This window comes from Canis lupus (assembly GCF_048164855.1).
Source record: "Canis lupus baileyi chromosome 5 unlocalized genomic scaffold, mCanLup2.hap1 SUPER_5_unloc_7, whole genome shotgun sequence".
Classification (NCBI taxonomy): Eukaryota; Metazoa; Chordata; class Mammalia; order Carnivora; family Canidae; genus Canis; species Canis lupus.
The window spans coordinates 356,090-379,293 of record NW_027326414.1 but is presented as its reverse complement, the minus strand read 5'-3'; the positions used below and the strand labels follow the sequence as shown (position 1 = coordinate 379,293).

Here is a 23,204-nt window from a genome sequence, read left to right as displayed (position 1 = left end):
ATAAAATTCAAACTATAATGGAAGTTTACTTGAAGATCACTCTACCTTTGGAGAGTGGTTACAAGGTCCAGTAAATTCCCTTTATTTTATTTTATTTTATTTTATTTTTATTTTTTTTAAAGATTTTATTTATTTATTCATGATAGTCACACAGAGAGAGAGAGAGAGAGTTGCAGAGACACAGGCAGAGAGAGAAGCAGACTCCATGCACCGGAAGCCCGACGTGGGATTGGATCCTGGGTCTCCAGGATCGCGCCCTGGGCCAAAGGCAGGCGCCAAACTGCTGCGCCACCCAGGGATCCCTCCCTTTATTTTAAATGCCATTTTGAGTTAGGGTTTCTGCTTTGCAACTACATGCATCTTAGTCAGTGCTGACAGTGGTGTCAGACAACAGGCTTGTAGAGAAATGTATGAAATCCAGGACTGTTTATTTAGCCATATGGTAACATAGTCAATAATAACTTGGTTTTTATTACTGCAGCTGATTAACTGCTTCCTGATGTCTTTTGTGTGTACCCTACATTGTATTATCTTTCTCACTTTTGATGTGGTCCGTACACATTTGTGTTCCTTCTTTTTGTTCATCCTTGGTGATCTGGCTCAACATCTTTCCTTGGTTCTCTAAATTGCCTTTCAGAACTTTGCACAGTTCTGCTCCTCCAATTTGGCAGGCTTTTCCCTGTCCTGCACTTCCCATATAGTTTGTTCACCTGCCAAAATTGTTTGTTTAAAGAGCATCCAGCTCTTCTGGAATCCTTTCTTCCCATCAAGTCTTTTTTTTTTCCTCGTCAGTGCCCTACACTTGTTGAAATTTGCTTTCCCAGAACTGATTATTTTTCCCTCATCAGCTTCTTTCCTTTTCCTTAGGAAAGGAACTTTTTTTTTATTACTTTTACAGAAGCTTAAGTTCTCTTTTAAGTCTTTATTAACTCTGCCATTATTGAGAATTGATTTTAAAAGGACTTTTCCCTTATGATGCATTTTTAAGCAAGTAACTATCTCCAGTATATTTTAAATCTATTTCACAGTTTGTGGTTGACCCATTTTCTACAGACAATATCGGGGAAGTTAGAAACCTGTCTGATCACTACACTGGGGTATTTGGATTCCTGTCCTTGTATAATTCCAGTCCTTGTATAATCTGCTAAAATAGCTATAATTATCCCCCACCCCACTCCTAGCTCATCATATGCATACCTCTTTTCAAAGTGACTTTGTAGCTTTTTTGACCCATGACTTCAAATGCAGCAGAGGTGATGTACTAGTTTTTCCTAGGATTCAAGAAGCCTTGTATACATGTGCTTGTTCTCCTAGAACTTGGCCCAGCCTCCATGTGAACAAACACTGGTTAGCTTACTGGAGGATGAGAGACTCCATGGGAGATTCATGTCAGCTCATCTGTCCCAGGTGAGGCCCTAGACATATGAGAGCCCAGCTAGTAAAAGCAAAGCTAACCTCCCGATGATAGCAGATGCATGAGGGTGCCCAGCTGAGTCTAGTCCAAATTGCTGACCAGCAGAATTACTAGCTAAATAAGTGGTTGTTTGGAATGGTTTGTTAACCAACAAAAGCTAATTGATAGAGAAATATTTAAATCTCTGAGGATACCATCATGGAAGGAGAGTGCTAGGAATGGGGGAGGCTATGGGAAAGGAAAATTGGTGGTAAGGAAGAAAGAGCCCAACAGGGCAGGCAATGTCAGTCAGAGGTCAACTGTGAGAATGGCTGGGAGGCAGAGCTGAGGTTGGTATTACAGAGTAAGTTTTCTTTAGTCCTGCCCTAACCCCAGAATCTCCCACAAATGACTCCTACTCATGTTTGCCTTGGATGCGTGGTATTTTTCAGAATCAAAGAAAAGAGGTTGTGTTTCATATCTGCAATCACAAGGGTATGAAGGGAGGAAGGAAAGGGGAGTAGTTGCCAGAAGTGAGACTTGGGTTAACTGAACATCTAGAAGAACCAAGCAATGATTAGAATTGTGCAGTAAGTCAGAAAGATAGGTCCCACCCAAGAATTCCTGGAAATATTCAAAGTGTTGAGTTTTTTTGTCCTATGTAGGTTCAAGCCAATTTTATCTAAATCTTAGTGCATAAGATCACCCCACAAACCAGAGAATGTTCAGTCACCAGGAGCCATCAGGTAATACAAGCTTCTGTCTATCAGATACGTTGTGTCTTCATTTGTTTCAAAAGCTTAAGGTGGCTACTGAAAACATGGTATGGCACACCAGTTCAGGTCTGGCATTGGTAAGAAGTCATTTTAATTAATTCATTGCTAATGTTTCTTTTAGTACATCTGGGATCAAAAGAGAAATCTGCTCACCAACCAATGTAAAAAGCCAGGCAACAGCAAAACAGGTGTGAAGTTAAAACTGAATTCTTGGGTGTGTTTGAGGTAGAGGGAACAATGCAGGCAAGATGTAGAAGCAGGACGGTACAGCATATTTGGGGAAGAGAAACAGTTTAGTCTGGCTGATTATAGTGGACAGTTGTTTGAAATACCATATGATGTATTTTTCCTCCCTATTATTTCCAGAGTTAGTATTTTTTATTTGTTTGTTCGGGTAGTTGGTTGTTTTGAAAACCCTGCAGCCTTCCCTCCATTAAACAAAGAAGATGAAGATAATTTTTTGCAGGGAAAGGGAGACTGAACACTGTCCAGAACAAAGTCCTCGCTCAGCTCTAAGTTTCAAACTAGATTTTTAAAATAAAGTCTGGAGATAAATAATAGTCTCAAAAAATTAGACTTTCAAATACTCTGCAGTGCTAGAAAATCAAAAGAGTGCTTTTGTGCAGTGATGGGGAGAGGGTATGAAAGAGAACTGGGGGTGCTGTTGGTGTCCACTCATTGATCTGTATGATCTTGATCTTATATGGATGTTTGCTGTGAGAACTTTAATTGAGCTACATACTCATAATTGTATAAATAACTGAATGAATAATCAATAGAAAAAAAATAGCCTTTCAAGCAATAGAGGAATGTTTTCTCAAATGTCTTGGAGCAGAGTTTTTATTTGAAGAACCAAAGTTTTGAGAGGTGGCCTCAGAGAAAGATGAAGAATACCATTAAAAAATGTGCCCAAACATAGAGGAGAATGAAAACCTTCTACTTTGGGAGGAGATGCCTGGGAATGCAAGGAAGAAAAGGGGAAGAGGTTGCTTGCAAGCTCTTGTCCCACTTGGAGTTTGAGGGAAACAAAACAATATTAGGGATAGCTTGAGTAGGGGCAAGCCTCAGACAAGTTCCTGTGTCAGCAAAGCATCCCAGAGGAAGATGCCCCAGCACACCTGGCTGGGAGGGACATCTAAGTTGGTGAGCTCAGAGCAGCCTCATAAGATCCTCTTACAGCTTTAAGATGCTGGGAAAGTTGCCGACACATCCCAGCCCTCCAAGAGGGCCCAGCAGTGTGGTGACCTGGATGCCAGAAGAGGCCAGGGGTCCTCAAGAGAAGCTGCTGAGATGAGGCCTTCCCTTTTGACTAGGATCCATGGAGGACTCCAGGCATCAGCACAGTTGCCAGCACAACACCCCAAACTCCAGCCACACATCAGCAGCCACCAACACAATATGCCCAGCGACCATGAGAGCCCAAACTCCCTGCAGTGTGACAGGGAGGCAGACTGGTGATGCAACCATCAGGGAAACATAACTTACCTAGAGGCTCCTCTATGCCTCCCAGGAATCCTCCCTGCCTACAAGGTGCCAGTGAGGGAAGCAGGTGAGAAAAGGGAGAACACTCAAGAAGTGGGCAAACCCTGAAAAATGCCAAAGTTAATCCAAAAGAGCTATTCTTCTAAATCAAGAGAGGCTGGACACTTTTATTTGGCAAAATCAAGTTTTTCAACCATCAGCAGAAAGGCATGTAAAAATTAAAGTTCTATGAATTTCTGCACATCAAGTCAACATATGTGATTTTTTTTGTTGTTTTGGACCAGAGTACATGTAGAATATATTTGAAAAAGAATAGTGGGAGAGAAGACCGGTGAGGTAGATTGAAATTAGAACACAAAAGTATTCTATAAAGGAAGGGAAATCGAAGACATTTATGTTAGTTTCCTTGATCTCTGAATAGAAGGGCCAGGACTACATCTGATCATCTAAGAATATTTATTTAGAATGTTATTATTATTATCATCATCATCATAATTATTACTTTTAGAAGGTTATTATTAATGTTTTTTTCCTGGGAGACATTATGCTAAGTGAAATAAGCCACTCACAGAAGGACAAATACTGAATGATTCCACTTCAATGAGATTTTCTGTGACTATTCTAAAATGAACTCAGAGAAGCAGAAAAACGAATAGTAGTTGCCAGGGGTGGGGGCTGGGAGGGAATGGGAAGATGGTCAATGGCTATAAAGTTTCACTTATGATACATGAATAAGTTTTAAAAAATTTTAGAATATTCTAGAAACTACAACACATTGCCTATAGTTAACAATTTGTTAAGCAGGTAGGTTTCATGTTACTATACACACACACACACACACGTGACACAAGGAAACTTTGTTTTTAAATATTTTATTTATTTATGAGACAGAGAGACAGAGACGCAGGCAGAGGGAGAAGCAGGCTCCATGCAGGGAGCCCGATGGGGGACTCGATCCCGGGCCTCCAGGACCACCTCTGGACTGAAGGCAGGCACTAAACCTCTGAGCCACCCAGGGATCCCCGACACAAGGAAACTTTGGAAGGTGTTGGCTATGTGTATTACCTTAACTGTGGTGCTGGTATCATGAGTGTTTGCATATGTCCAAACTCATCAAACTGTACAGATTAAATCTATGCAGTTATTTGCATATTAATTAAAATTCAATAGAGTTTTTTTTTTTTTAAAGAATAAATTGAGGGTTTTCCAATGCTCAATAAGGAATTCCTCATTCCTTAAAAATAGATCTGCCCTATGACCCAGCAATTGCACTGCTGGGGATTTACCCCATAGATACAGATGCAATGAAACGCCGGGACACCTGCACCCCGATGTTTCTAGCAGCAATGTCCACAATAGCCAAACTGTGGAAGGAGCCTCGGTGTCCATCGAAAGATGAATGGATAAAGAAGATGTGGTCTACGTATACAATGGAATATTACTCAGCCATTAGAAATGACAAATACCCACCTTTTGCTTCGACGTGGATGGAACTGGAGGGTATTATGCTGAGTGAAATAAGTCCATCGGAGAAGGACAGACATTATATGGTCTCATTCATTTGGAGAATATAAAAAATAGTGACAGGGAATAAAGGGGAAAGGAGAAAAAATGAGTGGGAAATATCAGCGAGGGTGACAGAACATGAGACTCCTAACTCTGGGAAACGAACCAGGAGTGGTGGAAGGGGAGGTGGGCAGGGGGATGGGGTGACTGGGTGATGGGCACTGAGGGGGGCACTTGATGGGATGAGCACTGGGTGTTATTCTATATGTTGGCAATTGAACACCAATAAAAAATAAATAAAAAAAAAGGAATTCCTCATTCCTTCTTTGGAACATCAGTCCTCTGCCTAAAGGGCTAAAAGAGAAATATTCTTTCTCAGGAAATTATTACCAGTATTATCCAAAAATGAAAATCTCACACAGCCACCATCCAGGGCAGGTCCATTTGAGCTCTGTTGGGCTCACAAGCAGAATCTGCAGAGCTGAGAAGCTGGACCGCAAGTCTTGGCAAGAGCACATCTGTCTCACACATTTGTCTGATGCATTCATAGGCAGAGAAGAAGACAGGACTCTCCTTTACACCTTCACATTTGTTGTTTTAGCTCATAATTAGTTCAGATTAAAAGAATAACCCAAATAAATTGACTTCAGAGAGCACAATGTGTTAGCTCATCTTCTGTTTTAAATCAGCATCAGCTGGTGTTTATTGCTTCAACAAGACAGTGTAACTAAGATGACCCCTTAAGGTTTTACACCTTGCAAGTGAAGATTGGGAATAACAGCCAAAGCTTTTAAAAAGCAACACATGGGTCTAGCTGTGAGCTCCTCCCGATGTGTGCACAACACTCCAATAAGACGAGGTTTGGTTGGTGCTACCATGGCCTTGCAGTGGAGGTGCATAAAGCTGGAGGGAAAGAGCGCGCAGGTGCAGACAGCAGCATTTGCAAGCAGTCAGGAAACCGGCCTTACTGTCTTTACAGGACTGTTTGTATGGAAGTTTGGATTGCATCCACAGTGCAAATTGCACAAATTCTCATCGCAGCTCTCACCGAGGAAAGAGCTCTAATAGCTCCAGAACAAACTTTTCAGAGGCCTTCAGCCTTTTTCTCTCTCAAAAAGTGCAGTATTATACATGGTAGTTGCAGAAGAGACATATTTCCCCTTTAGCACAACCTAGACATCACACAGTGGAACTTATGAGAGTTAATGTTCATTTTTTAGGCCATTTTGGTACTATTAGTGGCATAGTTGCAAGGCCTTACTATTTTCCCAAAAGTATGACTATACCTTCTTAAATGCCTAATTTGCACTCACTGAATCACACACTGGAAGAACTTGGCTCCTTCAGGATTTAAAATATACTGAACCTACTGAAGCAGCTTGAGGGGATTCTTTGTCTATGAGTCAGTGACCGTGAAGCTGTTGGAATGCTTAGGAAACAGAGGTCCTTCTAGAGAGACAGTGTGTGAGTGTATCTCAAGTCCACTGACTCTGCTGGTAAGGATGCCCCAAACCACCTTTTCTAATGATAAATTTGAGGAGTTAAGTCTTAAAAATAACTGTATCTAATTCAGCAATTCCACTCCTGCTTGTCTACCCAAAAGAACTCAAAGCAAGGGCTTGAACAGATATTTGTACACCCACGTTCAGAGTAGCCAAATGATGGGAACAACCTGAGTGCCCCTCAGTGGGTGAATGGTTAAAGAAAAGGTGGTATATACTTACAATGGAATAGAATCCATCCCTGAAATGGAAGGAAATTCTGAAGACATGCTGAGTGAAATAAACCAAACACAAAAGACCAAATACTATATGATTCCACTTATATGAGGTTCCTAGAACTGTCAAATTCATGGAGACAGAAAGTAGAATGGTGATTACCAGGGGCTGAAGGAGGAGTTATTGTTTAATGGGTAGTTTCAATTTGGGGTTCTGGAGATGGGTTGTGGTGATGGTCACACAACAATGTGAATGAACTTAATGCCACTGAACTGTACATTGAAAAATGGCCACACTGGTAAATTTTATGTCATTTATATTTTACCATAATAAAAAACATTTAAAAATAACTGTATCAGGGGCACTTGGGTGACTCAGTTGGTTAAGCATCTGCCTTCAACTCAGGTCATGACCCCAGAGTCCTGGGATGGAGCCCCACATTGGGCTCTCTGCTCAGCAAGGGAGCCTGCTTCTCCATCTCCCTCTGCCCCTCCCCAGCTCATTCTCTCTCTCAAATAAATAAAAAATCTTTTTAAAAAATAACTTTACCCCAAATATAATGCTGACTATAGCCTTCTAGATGAATTTCATTGAAATTCAAAATTCATACAAATTTGAATTTAAAAAATCATCATGCAATAGAAAGAGCATGACTGAAACATCTGTCAGAAGGGAAACAACACTCGACAAGATGGCGAATGATCTAACATATCCTAAAGAAATAATGAAAACTTGTATAAATTAAAGCAATAGTATTAATTAAAGAAACCCCTTACCCTAGCCAAGTGGATAGACTAAGACTTATCCAACATGGCATCCCTCTGGCTATATGAGACTAGAGAGCCCTTGATTTGAGGCTGGTCTGAGTTGAACTGTGCTATAGGTGTAAAATATACATCAACTCCAAAGATTTAGTGAAAAAGAAAATGTAACGGATCTCAATAGTTTTTATATTGATTAAATGTTTTAATGAGAATATTTTGGATGCATTGGGTTAAACATAGTAAACTTAATTTCACCTGTTTTAACACTTTTTAATAGGGCTACTAGAAATTTTATTTTATTTATGTATTTGTTACTTTTTTAAAAGTTTGTTTAATCTCTACACCCAACGTGGGGCACAAACTCACCACCCTGAGATGAAGAGTTGCATGCCCTTCTGACTGAACCAGCCAGCCACCCCTGCGTTTATTGCCTTTTAATTGAGATATAATTGACATACATTTATTAGTCTCAGATGTACAACATATTGATCCAATATTTGCATGTGTTGTGAAATGATCACCTCAAGGAGTCTAGTTAACATCCAACCATGGTTACAAAAAAGTTTTTCTTGTGATGTGAACTTTTAAGATCTCTCATAGCAACTTTCAAATAAACAATCCAGTAGTTTTAACTATAGTCACTATGTTGTACATCACATCCTCAGGACTATTTATTTTATAAATGGAAGTTTGTGACTTTTTTACTTCTTTCACCCATTTCACTCACACCAGTCTGTTCTCTGTATCTATGAGCTTGGGTTCTTGTTTTGTTGTTTCGAGTCCACATATAAGGGAGAGCATGTGGCATTTGTCTTTCTCCATGTACCTTGCTTTACTTAGGCTAAGCTCCTCCAGGTCTACCCATATTGTCACAAATGGCAAGATTTCTCTGGTTTTTAATGGCTGAATAGTATTCCATTACACACACACACACACACACACACAAACACACACACCCCTACGCCATTTTCTTTATCTATTTATCCATCAATGGACAGCTTAGGTTGCTTCCGTATCTTGGGTATTATAAATAAGGCCGAAAGGAACATGGGGATGTATTTATCTCTTTGGTGTTTTTGCTTTCTTCAGATAAATAACCAGAAGTGGGTTTGCTGGATCATGTGATACTTCTAATATTTTGAGAAAACTCCATACACTTTCCCAATTTTTATTTTCACCAAATAGTGCATGAGGGTTCTTCACATTCTCACCAAAACATGTTATTTTTTCAATGTTAGCCATTCTGACAGTTGTGAGCTGATATCTCATTGTGGTTTTGATTTGCATTTGCCTGATGGTTAGTGATATTGAGCAGAAAAAAATTTAAAACAGAGTGGCTTGTCTTTTATTTCTATGGGACAGCACTGCTTTGGAGGTATACTAGGGTGCTTCCTAGTATAACAGTATAGAAATAGAGTTCATTTCATGATTGTGGATTCAATCTCTAACATATAAGAGAATAGCATTATTTGTTACTTTTAAGACTTTATCAGTCCTGCCAATTTTTTCTTAACATCTTTTTCTCATACTTTTTCCTTTCCATTTCTATTCCCTAGTGTTGGCTCTCTGTGGCTTTGAACTAGATCCCGTATAACCAATAATTATTGGCTTCAATTCCTCTTCTATAATCTATTCACTATACCCTGACCAGATTAACTTTTAGGAAACCCATGTGTAGATATTTTTTTCTGTGCTCAACACCTGGTGACTACAGTCTAGGGAGTTTGCAGATTCTGGGTTTCCCCAGAGATTCTGAATCAGTAGGTTGGGGTGGGGCCCAGACTTCACATTGTAACAGGTACCCTAGACTGTATTAAACAGGTCTGAAGAACAATAGCCTGTAGGATTAAGCTCAGATTCCTCAAAGTAATTTTCAAGACTCTTTTCACCTTCATAGTCTGGTTAGTTCAATCTGTCTGAGGGAGAATGGAAACACTCAATATCTAGAGAACCTCTGGAAAAAAATAAGCTTCTGTCTGAGCAGCTTTAATACTTGCCTAATTGAGGGAAGTGATTTGACCCTAAAGATATCTCCACCACAGCTATTCTATGACCCTACACTTACCATTATGATAATCTACTTCTTCAGAGTAATTTTTCTCAGCTTCTATCTGAATTTGAGGAAGCCAATCTCTTCAGTACCGCATTTTATAGTGCTGCTATCATAATATGAATCTACATAGACCAAGATAGTTTTGACATGTGTCCTTTTGCACTAATTATTTTCTTTGGTTTTCTATTGATTAACACCAGGCATCTTTAGGGATGCAATTGTCAGGATTTAGTCAAATAATCTTTCATCCTACTAGATAAAGATTATGATGTTGCAGACTTGTGAACCATATCTGGTTCAAAGAATCATTTTGATTTTTCTGCATGTTTGTTGTTATAGACTGTATCTCATAAAAATTCATATGTTGAAGCCCTAACTTACAATCTCAGAATTTGAAGAAAGCCTTTTAAGGAGTTAATTATGGTTAAATAAGGTCAGAAGGGTGGGGCCTGATCCCACTGGACTAGGGTCCTCATAAGAGGAGGAAGAGCCATCAGAGACTTGTCTCTCTTTGCATGCACACAGAGGAAAGGGCATATGAGGACACAGAAAAAAAAAAAAAAAAGCATCTGTCTGCAAGCCAGAAAGAAAGGCCTCATCAGAAACCAACCTGCTGGCAGCTTGATCTTGGACTTCTAGTCTCTAGAACTGTGAGAAAATAAATGTCTGATGTTTAAGCCACTATGGTATTCTGTTATGGCAGCCCTAGCAGACTGATAGAATAGCCAATATTTAAAATTTGGGAGGATGCCTGTAAAAATCTGAATTTCTTTTGAGAAGTTGATTTGGCAACAACTGGCTAGAGATGAATAGTAATTTGTTTGCACTCCCTAGTTCTCCAGTCTCTGTCCCCCAGACATGAAGGCTAAAGGTCCATTGCCAATTGTGTCACTCTTATTTTATTTTTATTGTTTTTATTTTAATTTCAGTATAGTTAACATACAGTGTTATATTAGTTTCAGGTGTACAATATAGTGATTCAACACTTCCACACATCACCCGGTGCTCATCATGACAGGTGCACTCCTTAATCCCCATTACCTATTTCCCCCACCCCCACCCTCTCATGTCAATATTATTTTAAAAACAACAACAACAGCTGAGTGAAGTAAGTCAGTCGGAGAAGGACAAACATTATATGTTCTCATTCATGTGGGGAATATAAATAATAGTGAAAGGGAATATAAGGGAAGGGAGAAGAAATGGGTGGGAAATATCAGAAAGGGAGACATAACGTAAAGACTGCTAACTCTGGGAAATGAACTAGGGGTGGTAGAAGGGGAGGAGGGCGGGGGGTGGGAGTGATTGGGTGACGGGCACTGGGGGTTATTCTGTATGTTGGTAAATTGAACACCAATAAAAAAAATATATATAAAAAAATAAAATAAAAAAAATAAAAGATACACGAACCATTAAAAACAACAACAACAACAACATATCTAGCTATTTACACTCACTTATGTTACTTGCCTAGCCCTTGTGAACACTTAGGTTTAAGAAAAGGATTTTAAGGAAAGGGTTTTATTTGCTTATTCATGAGAGACATAGAGAAAGGCAGAGACATAGATAGAGGCAGAAGCACGCTCCCTGCAGGAAGCCTGATGCGGGACTCAATTCCAGGACCCTGGGATCATGACCTGAAACAAAGGCAGACGCTCAACCACAGAGCCACCCAGGTGACCCTGCGTCCACAGAGCCACCCAGGTGACCCTAAGTTTATAATTCCTGATGTAACATATCTACTGACAAAGGTCAGTTTTCAATAGTGAAAACAATTTGCATTTAACTATCCACACTTTATCTAAATTTCATTTTTGATAATAGTCATTCACTATGAGCAAGCCAACCAGCTATAGATTCTCTAAGACTGTATGAACCATGCTGATGTACACTAATGTACCTTTCAATCATTAAAATAAATTGGGACATAAATCTAAACTTATGACAAATCTTAACTCTGAACATCATGAGCCAATTATGTTATTTGCAAAGGATGTCTTTTTATCAACTAATAAATCAGGGTGGCATGAACTGGAGAAGAAAAATTCCTTTTAGTCTTGACAGATGCAAATAAAGAATAAATTATTTTTACTTGAATATTTGAAAATAATGAATTGGGAGTATAAGGATTCCATCTGTTAGATGAGTTCAAGTCAGCATGACAGTTGTGTATTGAAAGCATATTGAAATATTAACTTTACATCTTGCATTTATAGAAACTAAAGCATAAAACTTTTTAAGAGGCAGAAGATGTAAGAGCCATTCATCAGAGAAAATGGGAACAGAAGCTAGAGACAGAGATTTGAGTGGAGAGAAAAAAGGAAAATAAAAGCTTGAAGGCAAGGAAATTAATCTTAACAATTAGAGCATAAAAGAATAGCACACAAAAGGGGAGATCAGAATTCTATGATAGTCTACAGAATTTACTTACTGGCTGGCAAATTTTGTTGGGACTGTATTTCTTATTAGACTTATACTGTATTTCTACTATACGGGCAAAATATGTTAGTAAATTACTATATCATTTGTCTTAGCTATCTATAATGAAGTAAATAAATGAATGGGTAAAATCATTCTTTTCAAAACAACGTTTTATGAAGCAATCTGTCAATGACCTTCTGAGTTATTTCATTTGTCTACTTCCTATATGCTTGAGAATAGAACTGATCTGCTGAATTTACAAAGACCAAATAAGGAAATGTTCAAAATTTTGCAGATTAAAAATATTCTGATAGTAGGTTAGATGTTTATTTCATAAAAAAAACAACAAAACAAAAAAAAAAACCAACCCTGCTCATTAATTTGATCTACGGGTTGTGTATCCCATTTGTTGATGGAGGATCTCTCTTTTAAAGTTAGTATTAGGAAGAATGTCTATCCTAGCAGTTTCCAAATAATAGAAAAGTAAATTCATTGGGTGTTTTTATTGAAAAAAAAGTAATTCATGTTCATTTTGGACAGATTAGAAAACACAGATGGGCAAAGAGAAAGCAAAAATCATTCTTGTTGCTCTATTCAGATATAATCATTTGTTTAATCACAGATTGGTGTATTTAAGTTCTTTCTTCTTTCATTGTGTCTAGCTACATACTAATCTTTTCTAAAAATGTGGCTCAGGGTGTATATACTGCTTCAGAACCTGCTATCCAATTTAACAATATTTTGTGAAAGGCCTTCTATGTCATTAGTTAATATTCTACAACATGTTTTTGTTGTATGGTTGGACCATAATTGGATTAGCCAAAATTTCCCCTAACATTTGTACCATTATAAGCAATGATGTGGTAAATACTCTTGTAGAATAACTCTTGGGCATAATCCAAAACGCACACAAAATTATGAAGCTTTTGGTATGCATTGCCAAATTGCCCTTGCAGGATGATTGTGCCCATTTAGATAGACCCTAGTATGATACGAGATTATCTATTTTTACCAATTCTTCTGTATTTCAAATAAGATCACAAGTAGGAAGAAGTATATAATACAGTGCCTGTATATATTAATTAGCATTATGTACAATTTGGTTCTCTTTCTACTCCAGTGTCATCAAGGGACAGAATTCTACATTTGAGTACATGAGAAAGTGTTTTTTAGGGGGGAATTTAGTGCATTCGAGGCAGTGAGATTCTTAAAAAAGTGGGTTTCCTTACTGTTTTCACTGAATTATAGGAATAAACATAGCCTATTTATTTCCCAAGTCTTCCGTGGGATGAGATTAAATATCTTGAATTACTGAACTGTGAAATTATCTTTTAAACCTACTCCCATTAGGTAAAAGAAAAAGAAAAGATTTACCCAATGATTTCAGTTGTCTGTTTATCAACAACTGAGATTCTCATTTTCCTAACTGGAAATGCATTTTCTGAGTATTTTGGATCATAGTCTCTTAATTCCATGCCTTAGGGAGGCATAATGATAATACCAAAATCTCTCAAAATAACAGGATTTGCAATGCCATTCCATAAATGAAAACCAAATTCCTGTTAACTGTCAGAACCTAAGACAGTTATAAAAAGAGACAAGTTATTTTTAGTGCAAGTCATTCTGATAGTGGCAAAAGAACATTCACTCTAAACAGCAGAATGATCACGGCAAGATTTCTAAAAGGAAGCCCTGAAAACTGAAGATGGTGGAAGATCAAAGAATATCTATTTAAAATTCCTTCCACCTTAAATTCCTTTCAAACTGAAACAGCCGGCTATCACCAAGAGTATATTGGATTCCCAGGATGTCCTGGGGAAGAGTAAAATCTAAAAAAGAACTGTTGCTGAAAACTAATAAGGAATTAAGGTTGCCAGCTTTAAATAGCAGAAAATAAATTATAACACACAAAATCTTACCAAAAACTAATGAAAAAAAAAAAAGAAAGAAAGAAAAGATGAATGCTATTGTAGCATATAGTAGCAAAGATATGGTGTGACTGTCCCCTGCTTGTTCTCTGATAGCTCTGGGTGCTTTCACTGTCTTTGACATTTTTCTCACGAGTTCAGAGTTTTCTGTGATGTCATTTCTCACACAGATGCACACACACACACACACACACACACACACACACACAAACCAAAATTAACCCTTAACTTCAGGTTCTCATTTGTAGTACCTAAAGATACTACCTTCCTGGAGTTAAGAATTTAAAAGAATTCTTAGGAACACACAAGACGATTTTCACGTTAATTTCCCTGAACTGTTTTCAAGTGCTTAGTTTCATTTCACTTTTTAAAAAGATTTTATTTATTTATTCATGAGACAGAGAGAGAGAGAGAGAGAGAGAGAGAGAGAGAGAGACATAGGCATGGAGAAGCGGGCTCCATGCAGGGAGCCTGATGTGGGACTCAATCCCAGGACTCCAGGATCACTCCTTGAGCTGGAAGGCAGATGCTTAACCACTGAGCCACCCTGGTGTCCCCTTAGTTTCATTTCAAATGGCACTGTTGCTTTTCTTTTATGCATTTATTAACCATAAAAAATGAAAACCCCAGCTTCCTTCTATGAAGCATATTGTGAAAGAACAGTCCTTCACTTCCAATGACTCTTCCAATTCTTTCTGTGCTGCTGTTTTCTACCTGCTGCTTCCCTTGGCTCCTAGGTCTCCCTAATATCAAGAATATTTTGATATTTTAAGATAGTGGTAAAAGCTTCCTTTAATAAAAATATAACAATAATGTTTGTTCAGTTTCTACAGCTTTCATAATCCATGATTTCTAAGATGTATTTTTAATTTTTGTGAAGCACAGGCAAACAGTAACTTTACCATTAGAAATATGTTGAAAGTTAAAGGATTTACACTATTATTTAAATCCAGTTCTTAGTTAGCATTAATACTATTGCCTTGTTCTTATTATCTTCTTTTATGACCTCTTTTTCAGAGGACGGAATAGGATTGATGTTTTACAAAACCTTGAAATTCTCAGAAATTCTTATTTTTTTAATCAGATAATCTATCACTAGTATAATTTTCATCCTTTACAGGCTTCTCATTTCATACAAATTATTTACATTTAATTCAATTAAGTTTATGATCTTCTCCAAATTATGACAAACATAGACAGCACTTAGTATTTTTCTTAATAAAAACTGCTTAGCCTGTTCTTCAAAGAATTAACTGAGATAGTTTATGGAACTGATGCATACAAAATGATTTTCCTGGCTAGTACTGGATGCTTGGGACAGTTAGTTCCCAAACATTTTAGCACACCAAGGTTACATATGCGATTCCTTAAAGTGGCCTCTAATGTTTCCATAACCTGATAAAATGCTATTAATCTTTTGTGGCCACTTAAAAAAAAGTACTCTGTGTGCTAAAGGCGAGTTCAGAAATTCAAAGCAATTTTATGTGAAGTAATATTATCCTTACAGCAACATAAATTAATTCTTCAATAAAAGTGTTGGTCAGTCCTGTGAGGGAAATAAAACATAATTGTTTATGCTTCGTAAGTCTAAAAGTAAAAATCCCACTCATTGCTTATGTTTTTGTGATTTACATTATCTGGTACAGTGACAGCCATACATTAACTTCTCCGATGTCTGATAGTATTTAGGAGAAATCTAGAATGACCTCAGGATGATCTCTCTAGGTCCCGCTGCCTGACTCTAAATTCTATTTAATAACAGTTCGTGAAATCAGCACATCTCCTTAGAGCTCTCCCGTGGGTTGCAAGTGATCAAACAGACAAAACCATAATGACAGGGCAGTGAGATAGGTTTAACAGAAGGAAAATTCTAAAGACATGCAGAATGACTATAGGACTGCACACCAGGAAGGCCATATCTTTTATTAAAATCATCACAAACAAAAGTATCACAATTTTATTAGCTTTACATTTCATTACATGGCATATCCCCAAAATATTAAATAGAACACAAATATCTATGCAATTTTTGGATGAAGAGTATCCTTTGCATTTTTAATTCCTGTGTTTTCATTCAGACATTTATCTGTCTGTAAAACATTTGCTCAACATGCTTCCTGATCTAGGCTTCTTGGCCATGGGACTGACATGTTCCCTGTCATGTAAAATTTGGTAGTTTGTAACGTCTGTGCACATTTCAAGTGTATCTTGCCTTGTCTATAGCAAGAGCCAGTCTGCGTATGTTGGATATACATCCAGCTGCGGCTTCCTGGAGGTCCTGGTCAGAAGACCCAATCATACCCAGCAGTAGCTGTCACATGTAAAAGAGGAGGGCGGAGAGGGAAACAAAGTATAAAACCATTAATCTCAAGGCATAAAGTTAGGCTTTGAAAACAATTTTTAATATTAAATGTTTTTAAAAGTCACCAAAAAAAAAAAAAAAAAACAAAGAAAAGAAAAGAAAAAAGGACAAGAAATGCCATTTAGGCAAATGCAAATATAAATGGTACTTAACCAGACCGAGATTTCTCATGAAATGCTTACCATTTTATTTCCTGAAGCTGAGATAGACCTATTTCTCCCACCTTTCTTTGGTCATCTAACTGCTATGGAGTCTGCTTTGAAATTTGTCTTGCATTCTTTCTGACTTTTCTGCCTCTAGGCCAAGCCAACAGCACACCATGCCTCGGCTATTAGTACAACCTCTTAGATATGATTTCTCTGCATTCCAACCCACTTGATCATGTCACAACTTAATTATGTCAATCCCCTAACTGCATTGACTCCCAGTGCTAAATAACTACAGCTTGGGACAGTTAGTTAACTAACGAGTTAAACAGTCTGTTAACTCATCCTTTAAAGGATTTTTGTGCTTTGGCCTCAGTTTACCTTTCTAGCCGCTTATCTTTCTCCTGCTCTATCCTGTACTCCAAGGTCACACACTTCTCCACTTCTTTTGCCCTGATTGATGCCATCCCTCTTCCTAAAAGGCCCTCTCATTCTCTTCTCTGAATTTCTAAATTTTACCTATCTTTCATGACCCAGTTAACTTTTCCACAAAGCCTCCACTGATTTTCATCAAATAAGATGCTATCTTTGCTTTATCAGAACTATTATAGCAGTTTACTCAAATGCCTATTACTATCCTTATATCATCCCTTTTATTTTTTTTAAGTTTTGTTTTTTATGTATTTAAGTAATCTCTACACCCAATGTGGGATTCAAACCTACAACCCCGAGATCAAGAGTTGCATGCTCTTCCAACTGAGCCAGACACGTGCCCCTATGTCTTTCCTATTAAATAGATATGTAGATTAATGCTTTCTGTCCTTTAGATTATAAACTCTAAAACTTATAATACTGTATCATGCCTAATACACCAAAAAATGACATAAAAAATGTAGACACCAAAAACTGACAAAGAAATTAATTAGAACTTTAAAAAAGTCTATCAGTTATGAATCAGATGAGTAGTTCTGACAAAGGATTTGAAAATTTAATTCGAGTCATCTATTTTCTACACAGTAGCATTTGGGTACAAATGTTGATGACAGAAAAGATGTGATAAGCAAAGAGATATTGTAAAGATAAATGTGAAATACCTTAAATATGACAGGCTTAGGGATTGGACTTTTATTCTGTAGGCAATAAAAAGAAGTTATTTAAACAGTTTAATCAGCAGAGTGACATGATCACATTTGTATTTTAGAAAGACAAATTTCATGACACCATGCAGAATATGGATTATAGAAAAGAAAGGGAAGGATCCTGAAGTCCTTCAGGGCAAAATGAATTCAAGGGACATTTGGGGGTTAAGCTTGTGTTGAACACAAATGGCCCAAGGATATCTGGTTATCCAAAAAGAAGAAAATAAAGATGGTAATCTTTCATCATACATAAACATTATGTCCAGGTGAATTAATGATTGAAATAAAAATGAAAAATATAAAACATTTGGAAAGTTGGAGTTGAGAAAACCCTGATAAAATTGAGGTACTGAAGGATGTCTGGCAACTCAGGTCCTCGACCTCCTCATTGTCCATGGAATTGTCCTCCACTTCCAGGGTCACATCCTGGTCCTTATTTTTCATCATGTTCAACAGTCCCACCAGTGCTTCTTGGACATCTCTATATTAGGCAATCTCAGAACTATCTCGAACCTAATATATTACAGATAAAATTTCTAATTTTTTTCCTATCTAAACCTGGGTCCCCCATCCCCAGTATTCTCCTATATCAGTGAAGATATCACCACTTAGTTGCTCAAGCCAGAAATCTCCTCACCTCACACTCCCACCTCATCTCCCCTGCTTCTATCCAACAATTATATCTTTGTGATTCAACTGCCTACACTTATTCCAAAGTCATTTGCTTCTCTCTATTGCCATTGTCATCACCCCTGTAAAGCCTACAGCACTTTCCCACTGTCCTTGCACCCTCTCTTGCCTGGCCCCCAGTCAATCATTCATACTGTATCCAGAGTAATGTCCTAAATTGTGAAGTTCACTGACAAGGGGCAAAATTCTAGAGAAGCAAAGGGAATAAGACATGATCAGTCTTCTAAGAGTCAAGAGAAAGAAATACCGTCTTCTGAATAAGGGAAACAGAGCTGTTTGGGGGAGCTCCTGACTTGAGAGTTTTGCATTGTTAAAGTAATTAAACAGGAGGCCATTAGATAAAGTGTCTCTAAAGATTTGGTGGCCTATGTAAGCAAACCAAAACCTAATCCAGAATCAACACACTTGAATCTAAGAATATGAAACCTGAGGCCAACCAATCACAAATAGGCTTTCCCAAATAAGGCAAGAGCTTATGCTATAGCCAATCAAATAATTTCCTTGCTTTGCTTCTGTATCTTGTTAAAAACTTTCCCCTAGCTCCTGGAGTGCTCCTAACCACTTTCAGTTTGGCACTGCCTGGTTTGAATCATGCCTCAGTTTATCTTTTTAATAACATTACTAGTGTTTTTCTCCAGCATCATCCGATCACTGAGGTGTAAGATGGAGGAAATAGGTTATAGCACTGCAACTCATTTGAATAGTCATACAGTCTGAGCTGACTGAAAGGACAAACAGAAGGCTACTCATAGGGATGCCTGGGTGGCTCAGTGGTTTAGCATCTGCCTTTGGCTCAGGGCATGATCCTGGGATCTAAGATTGAGTCCCGCATTGGGCTCCCGGCAAGGAACCTGCTTGTGTCTCTGCCTCCTCTCTTTTTGTCTTTTTGTGTGTCTCTCATGAATAGATAAATCTAAAAAAAAAAAAAAAAAAAAAAAAAGAAGCCTACTTATAATCTGGGAGGATGACCTGTAAGAATTAGGAAGGTAGGAAGGCAGATCTCTGTGAAGTGAGAAAACAGTGAGATGGAAGCTCAGGATGTTGAAAAATAGGACATTAGAGTTTGAGAATGGATTATGTGGAGTTTAAGATTTTATAGATAAACTTGTATTGCTTATTGACAGGGTCCAGGAAGTGACCATGGGAACATACGTCAATATAAGATTGTTAGGCAGTTTTATACATATGTGCACATGCATACACACACACACCTCTATGAACACATTTATTTAATTTATATTCTTATTCTCTCTGCAAAAAGAGCAAATAGTGCTCTATGAACATTATTGAAAAATAATGAGAAGGAAGAACAGAGTAGCCAGCTCTCCTTGGTTACTATAACACATGGCTTAGGTGTCTCGGTATTATAACTCCCACTTAAATCCCTTTTCTAGCTTGCAACTTTTAACTCTTGATCAACAATTCAATATTTTTATCAATTTATTTATTTTCTTGTACCTCATTTTATTATCATATGAAAGCTGCTAAAGCAGACACAGCTATATGAGGCTTCGGCTACTTCTTCTTGTCATGTCCTGTTATGTGAAAAAAATAAGGGAAGAAAGTGGCACTAGCAGAACTCTGTGTTCATGGTAATAGATGGATCAGTTGCTCAAATTATAGTTTCCTCCTGCATCAGTCTCTAGTCCAGAAGGACATCACCCCCATTGCTAAATAAAGGCATGAAGTAGCTATTAATAAAAATGAGACAAAAGCATTAGATATGGAATATGCTTGCAAGAGAAATGGGAGAAGTTCGATGAATAGGGAAGTGGCTATAATTCAAAATATTCACAAAAAGTTAAGGCTAAGCGATATTATTTATTAATTTATATTATAGAAAACCAGAACTCAATCACACCTCCTTTGCTATTAGAATAATTGAATAAAACTACCTTCATTTTGGAAAAGATTATCCTATAAACTCATTTTTTTTTGAGATTTTATTTCTTTATTCATGAGAGACACAGAGAGAGAGAATCGGAGGGAGAAGCAGGCTCCCTGCGGGGAGCCCCATGTAGTGAGCTGAAGGCAAACGCTTAACCACTGAGCCACCCAGGTGCCCCTATCCTATAAACTCATTTATGAGTTTGATCAGAACTCAGATGCTTTTTTGGTCAGATTTTCTACTTCTTTCTATTGGGTTGGAAGATGTTGAAATTAAAAAATTCAATCTAAGCGAAGGAACATGGAGAAGACCACAGCGAAATGAAGTACACTGATAATTTAATATTTTAAATGATTGTCCCTTCCCCTGCCTGACCTTTACAAGGCACATTAAGGAAAAGATTCGCACCCAGCCTGCTCCTGCTCTCAGACAAAGGTAATAAACTGGGAAAAGATGGAGTATATGATAGGGGCCAAGAGGAATGTGCATGGGGAAGCCACCTATGATAATCCCATGTTTATTATTTTCTATAATATTATCCATAAAGGAGACAAAGTTATATCTGATAAGGATCCCAGAACAAGGTTTGGCTCACAGTAACTACTCTTTAGTTCTTAGCCATTATTATTCCAATAGAAAACATACTTCAAGCACTATTCTAAGAGAAAACATACTTCAAGCACTGTTCTGATTCTAGTAACAAGTGAGATGTAACAAAACATTTTCAGCACTGTATTGGCTGGCATGATATCCTCTTATGAAGAAGTCAGGTTATTGCTACCCAGTGGAGGCTGAGAGTCACGTGGGTGGGCACTTCTGTAAGGAAAGGCAAGAGGCCCTCAGAGGAAGGTCAGCAGGGTAAAGTCTCTGAGTCCCTATCAAGTTCTGCCTCTGTGATGGGATCTAAGGAGAAAGGAGGGAGCCCTGAGAGACCGGGCTCATTGCAATTGGGAACGCTGGCAGGATGTAGTACTGACAGGTTACTGCAGGTCCCATGGAAATATAGTAGAAGGAATAGACCACTCTGTATTTCCTGCCTTGGGTTATCACTATGACTTTCCTCTGGTTCTTTAGAAGGAAGTCAAAGAACACTTTTGTGGGGTAAAATGATCTAGGAAATAAAGCAGTCAGGAACTTCATCAATACGTGGTCAAGACAAAATCAAGTTTGAATCAAAGTAACTCAACATTCTCTGAAAATATCAGTGAGGGTGACAAAACATGAGAGACACCTAACTCTGGGAAATGAACAAGGGGTAGTGGAAGGAGAGGGGGGCAGGGGGTTGGGGTGACTGGGTGATGGGCACTGAAGGGGGCCCTTGGCAGGATGAGCACTGGGTGTTATGCTATATGTTGGCAAATTGAACTCCAATAAATTAAAAAAAAAATGCATAGTCAACCACCACCACCAACAAAAAGTATAACTCAACATTCTCTTTGAAGATTTAAAGATACTGGCAGAGTCACACTCTCCAGTAGCCTCTTGACAAATGTGCAAAGGAGGTAAACTTCTTAAGACTCACATGTCTTTTCTATGACTTGATTAAGAGTTTTACTGAATATAGGATTCTAGGTGAGAAATAATTTTTGAAGAGTTGGAAGAGTTTTGAAGGCATTCCTCCATTTTCTTCTTGCTTCCAATGTTACTGTTGAGAAGCCCAAAGTGTTCTTCATGTTTGGTTTCTCTTGTTCACTCTATCTTCTTTTTCTATCCTTTCTCTTCTGAACATTACAGAATCTTTCATTATTATTATTACTATTATTATTATTATACTTAATGTTCTAAAATTTTACAGTGCTATATCTTGTGGATAGGTATACTTTTATCCATTGTATACAGGGAACCTGATGCATCATTTCAATCTGGTAAGTCATGTACTCCAACTCTGGGAAATTCTATTGAACTATTTCTTTTCATTTTTCCTCTCCATTTTCTCAGTTATTCCTTTGTGGAACTAATATTCTGAAGTTAGATCTTTTGCACTGTTTTTTTTTTTTATTTTTATCTTTCCTTTTTTCATCTCTTTATGTTTTTACTCTTTCTGAGAGTTTTTTTCTTTTTAAATTTTTATTTAAATTTTAGTTAGTTAACATACAGTGCAATATTGGTTTCTGGAGTAGAATTTAGTGATTCATCACATACAACACCCAGTGCTCATCACAAATGCCCTCCTTTTTTTTTTTAAATTTTTATTTATTTATGATAGTCACACACAGAGAGAGAGAGAGGCAGAGACACAGGCAGAGGGAGAAGCAGGCTCCATGCACCGGGAGCCTGACGTGGGATTTGATCCTGGGTCTCCAGGATCGCGCCCTGGGCCAAAGGCAGGTGCCAAACCGCTGCGCCACCCAGGGATCCCAACAAATGCCCTCCTTAATACCCATCACCCACCTAGCCCATCCCCTCCTACCACCCCTCCAGCAACCTCGGTTTGTTCTCTATCATGAAGTATCTCTTACAGTTTGCTTCCCCCTAATTTTCCCCATTCCCATATATTCATCTGTTTTGTTTCTTAAATTCCACATATGAGTGAAATCATATATTTGTCTTTCTCTGACTTATTTTGCTTAGCTTATTTTGCTTATAAAACACTCTAGCTCTATCCACATTGTTACAAATGGCAAAATTTCATTCTTTTTGATGGCTAATATTCTATGGTATATATGCCACATCTTCTTTATCCATTCATCAGTCGATGGATACCTGGGCTCTTTCCATAGTTTGGCTATTGTTGATAATGCTGCTATAAACATTGGGATGCATGTATTCTTTCTGTATTTTGGTATCGTTAGTAGTGCAATTGCTGGGGCATAGCAATTCCTCAATTCCTTGAGCAAAAAGTTCAACTTTTTGAGGAACCTCCAAAATGTTCTCCAGAGTGGCTGCACCAGCTTGCTTTCCCACCAACAGTGCCAAGACGGTTCCCTTTTCTCTGCAT

The 23,204-nt window shown here is 37.9% G+C and overlaps 1 protein-coding gene and 1 long non-coding RNA gene across 16 annotated transcripts in view; one reads left to right on the top strand and one right to left on the bottom strand.

The window, feature by feature from the left end:
• The window catches only part of LOC140629452 (outer dynein arm-docking complex subunit 2-like), a 274,074-nt gene that overhangs the window by 33,380 nt on the left and 217,490 nt on the right, over positions 1–23,204 (bottom strand). For 11 of the 15 annotated variants that reach the window (XM_072818933.1, XM_072818929.1, XM_072818934.1 and 8 more), the window contains 2 exons: positions 17,644–17,679; positions 15,940–16,352 (listed from right to left, as the gene is read on the bottom strand). The exons of 2 other annotated variants lie outside the window; for them this stretch is intronic. In XM_072818933.1, coding sequence (XP_072675034.1) covers positions 16,239–16,352; positions 17,644–17,679 — 150 coding nt within the window. In that variant the 3' untranslated portion in view covers positions 15,940–16,238. Of the gene's footprint in view, positions 1–15,939; positions 16,353–17,643; positions 17,680–23,204 lie in introns of those variants that run through there. 2 more of the 15 variants (XM_072818938.1, XM_072818937.1) reach the window with 1 other exon arrangement.
• The window catches only part of LOC140629457 (uncharacterized), a 187,149-nt gene that overhangs the window by 52,575 nt on the left and 111,370 nt on the right, over positions 1–23,204 (top strand). The window lies entirely within an intron of this gene.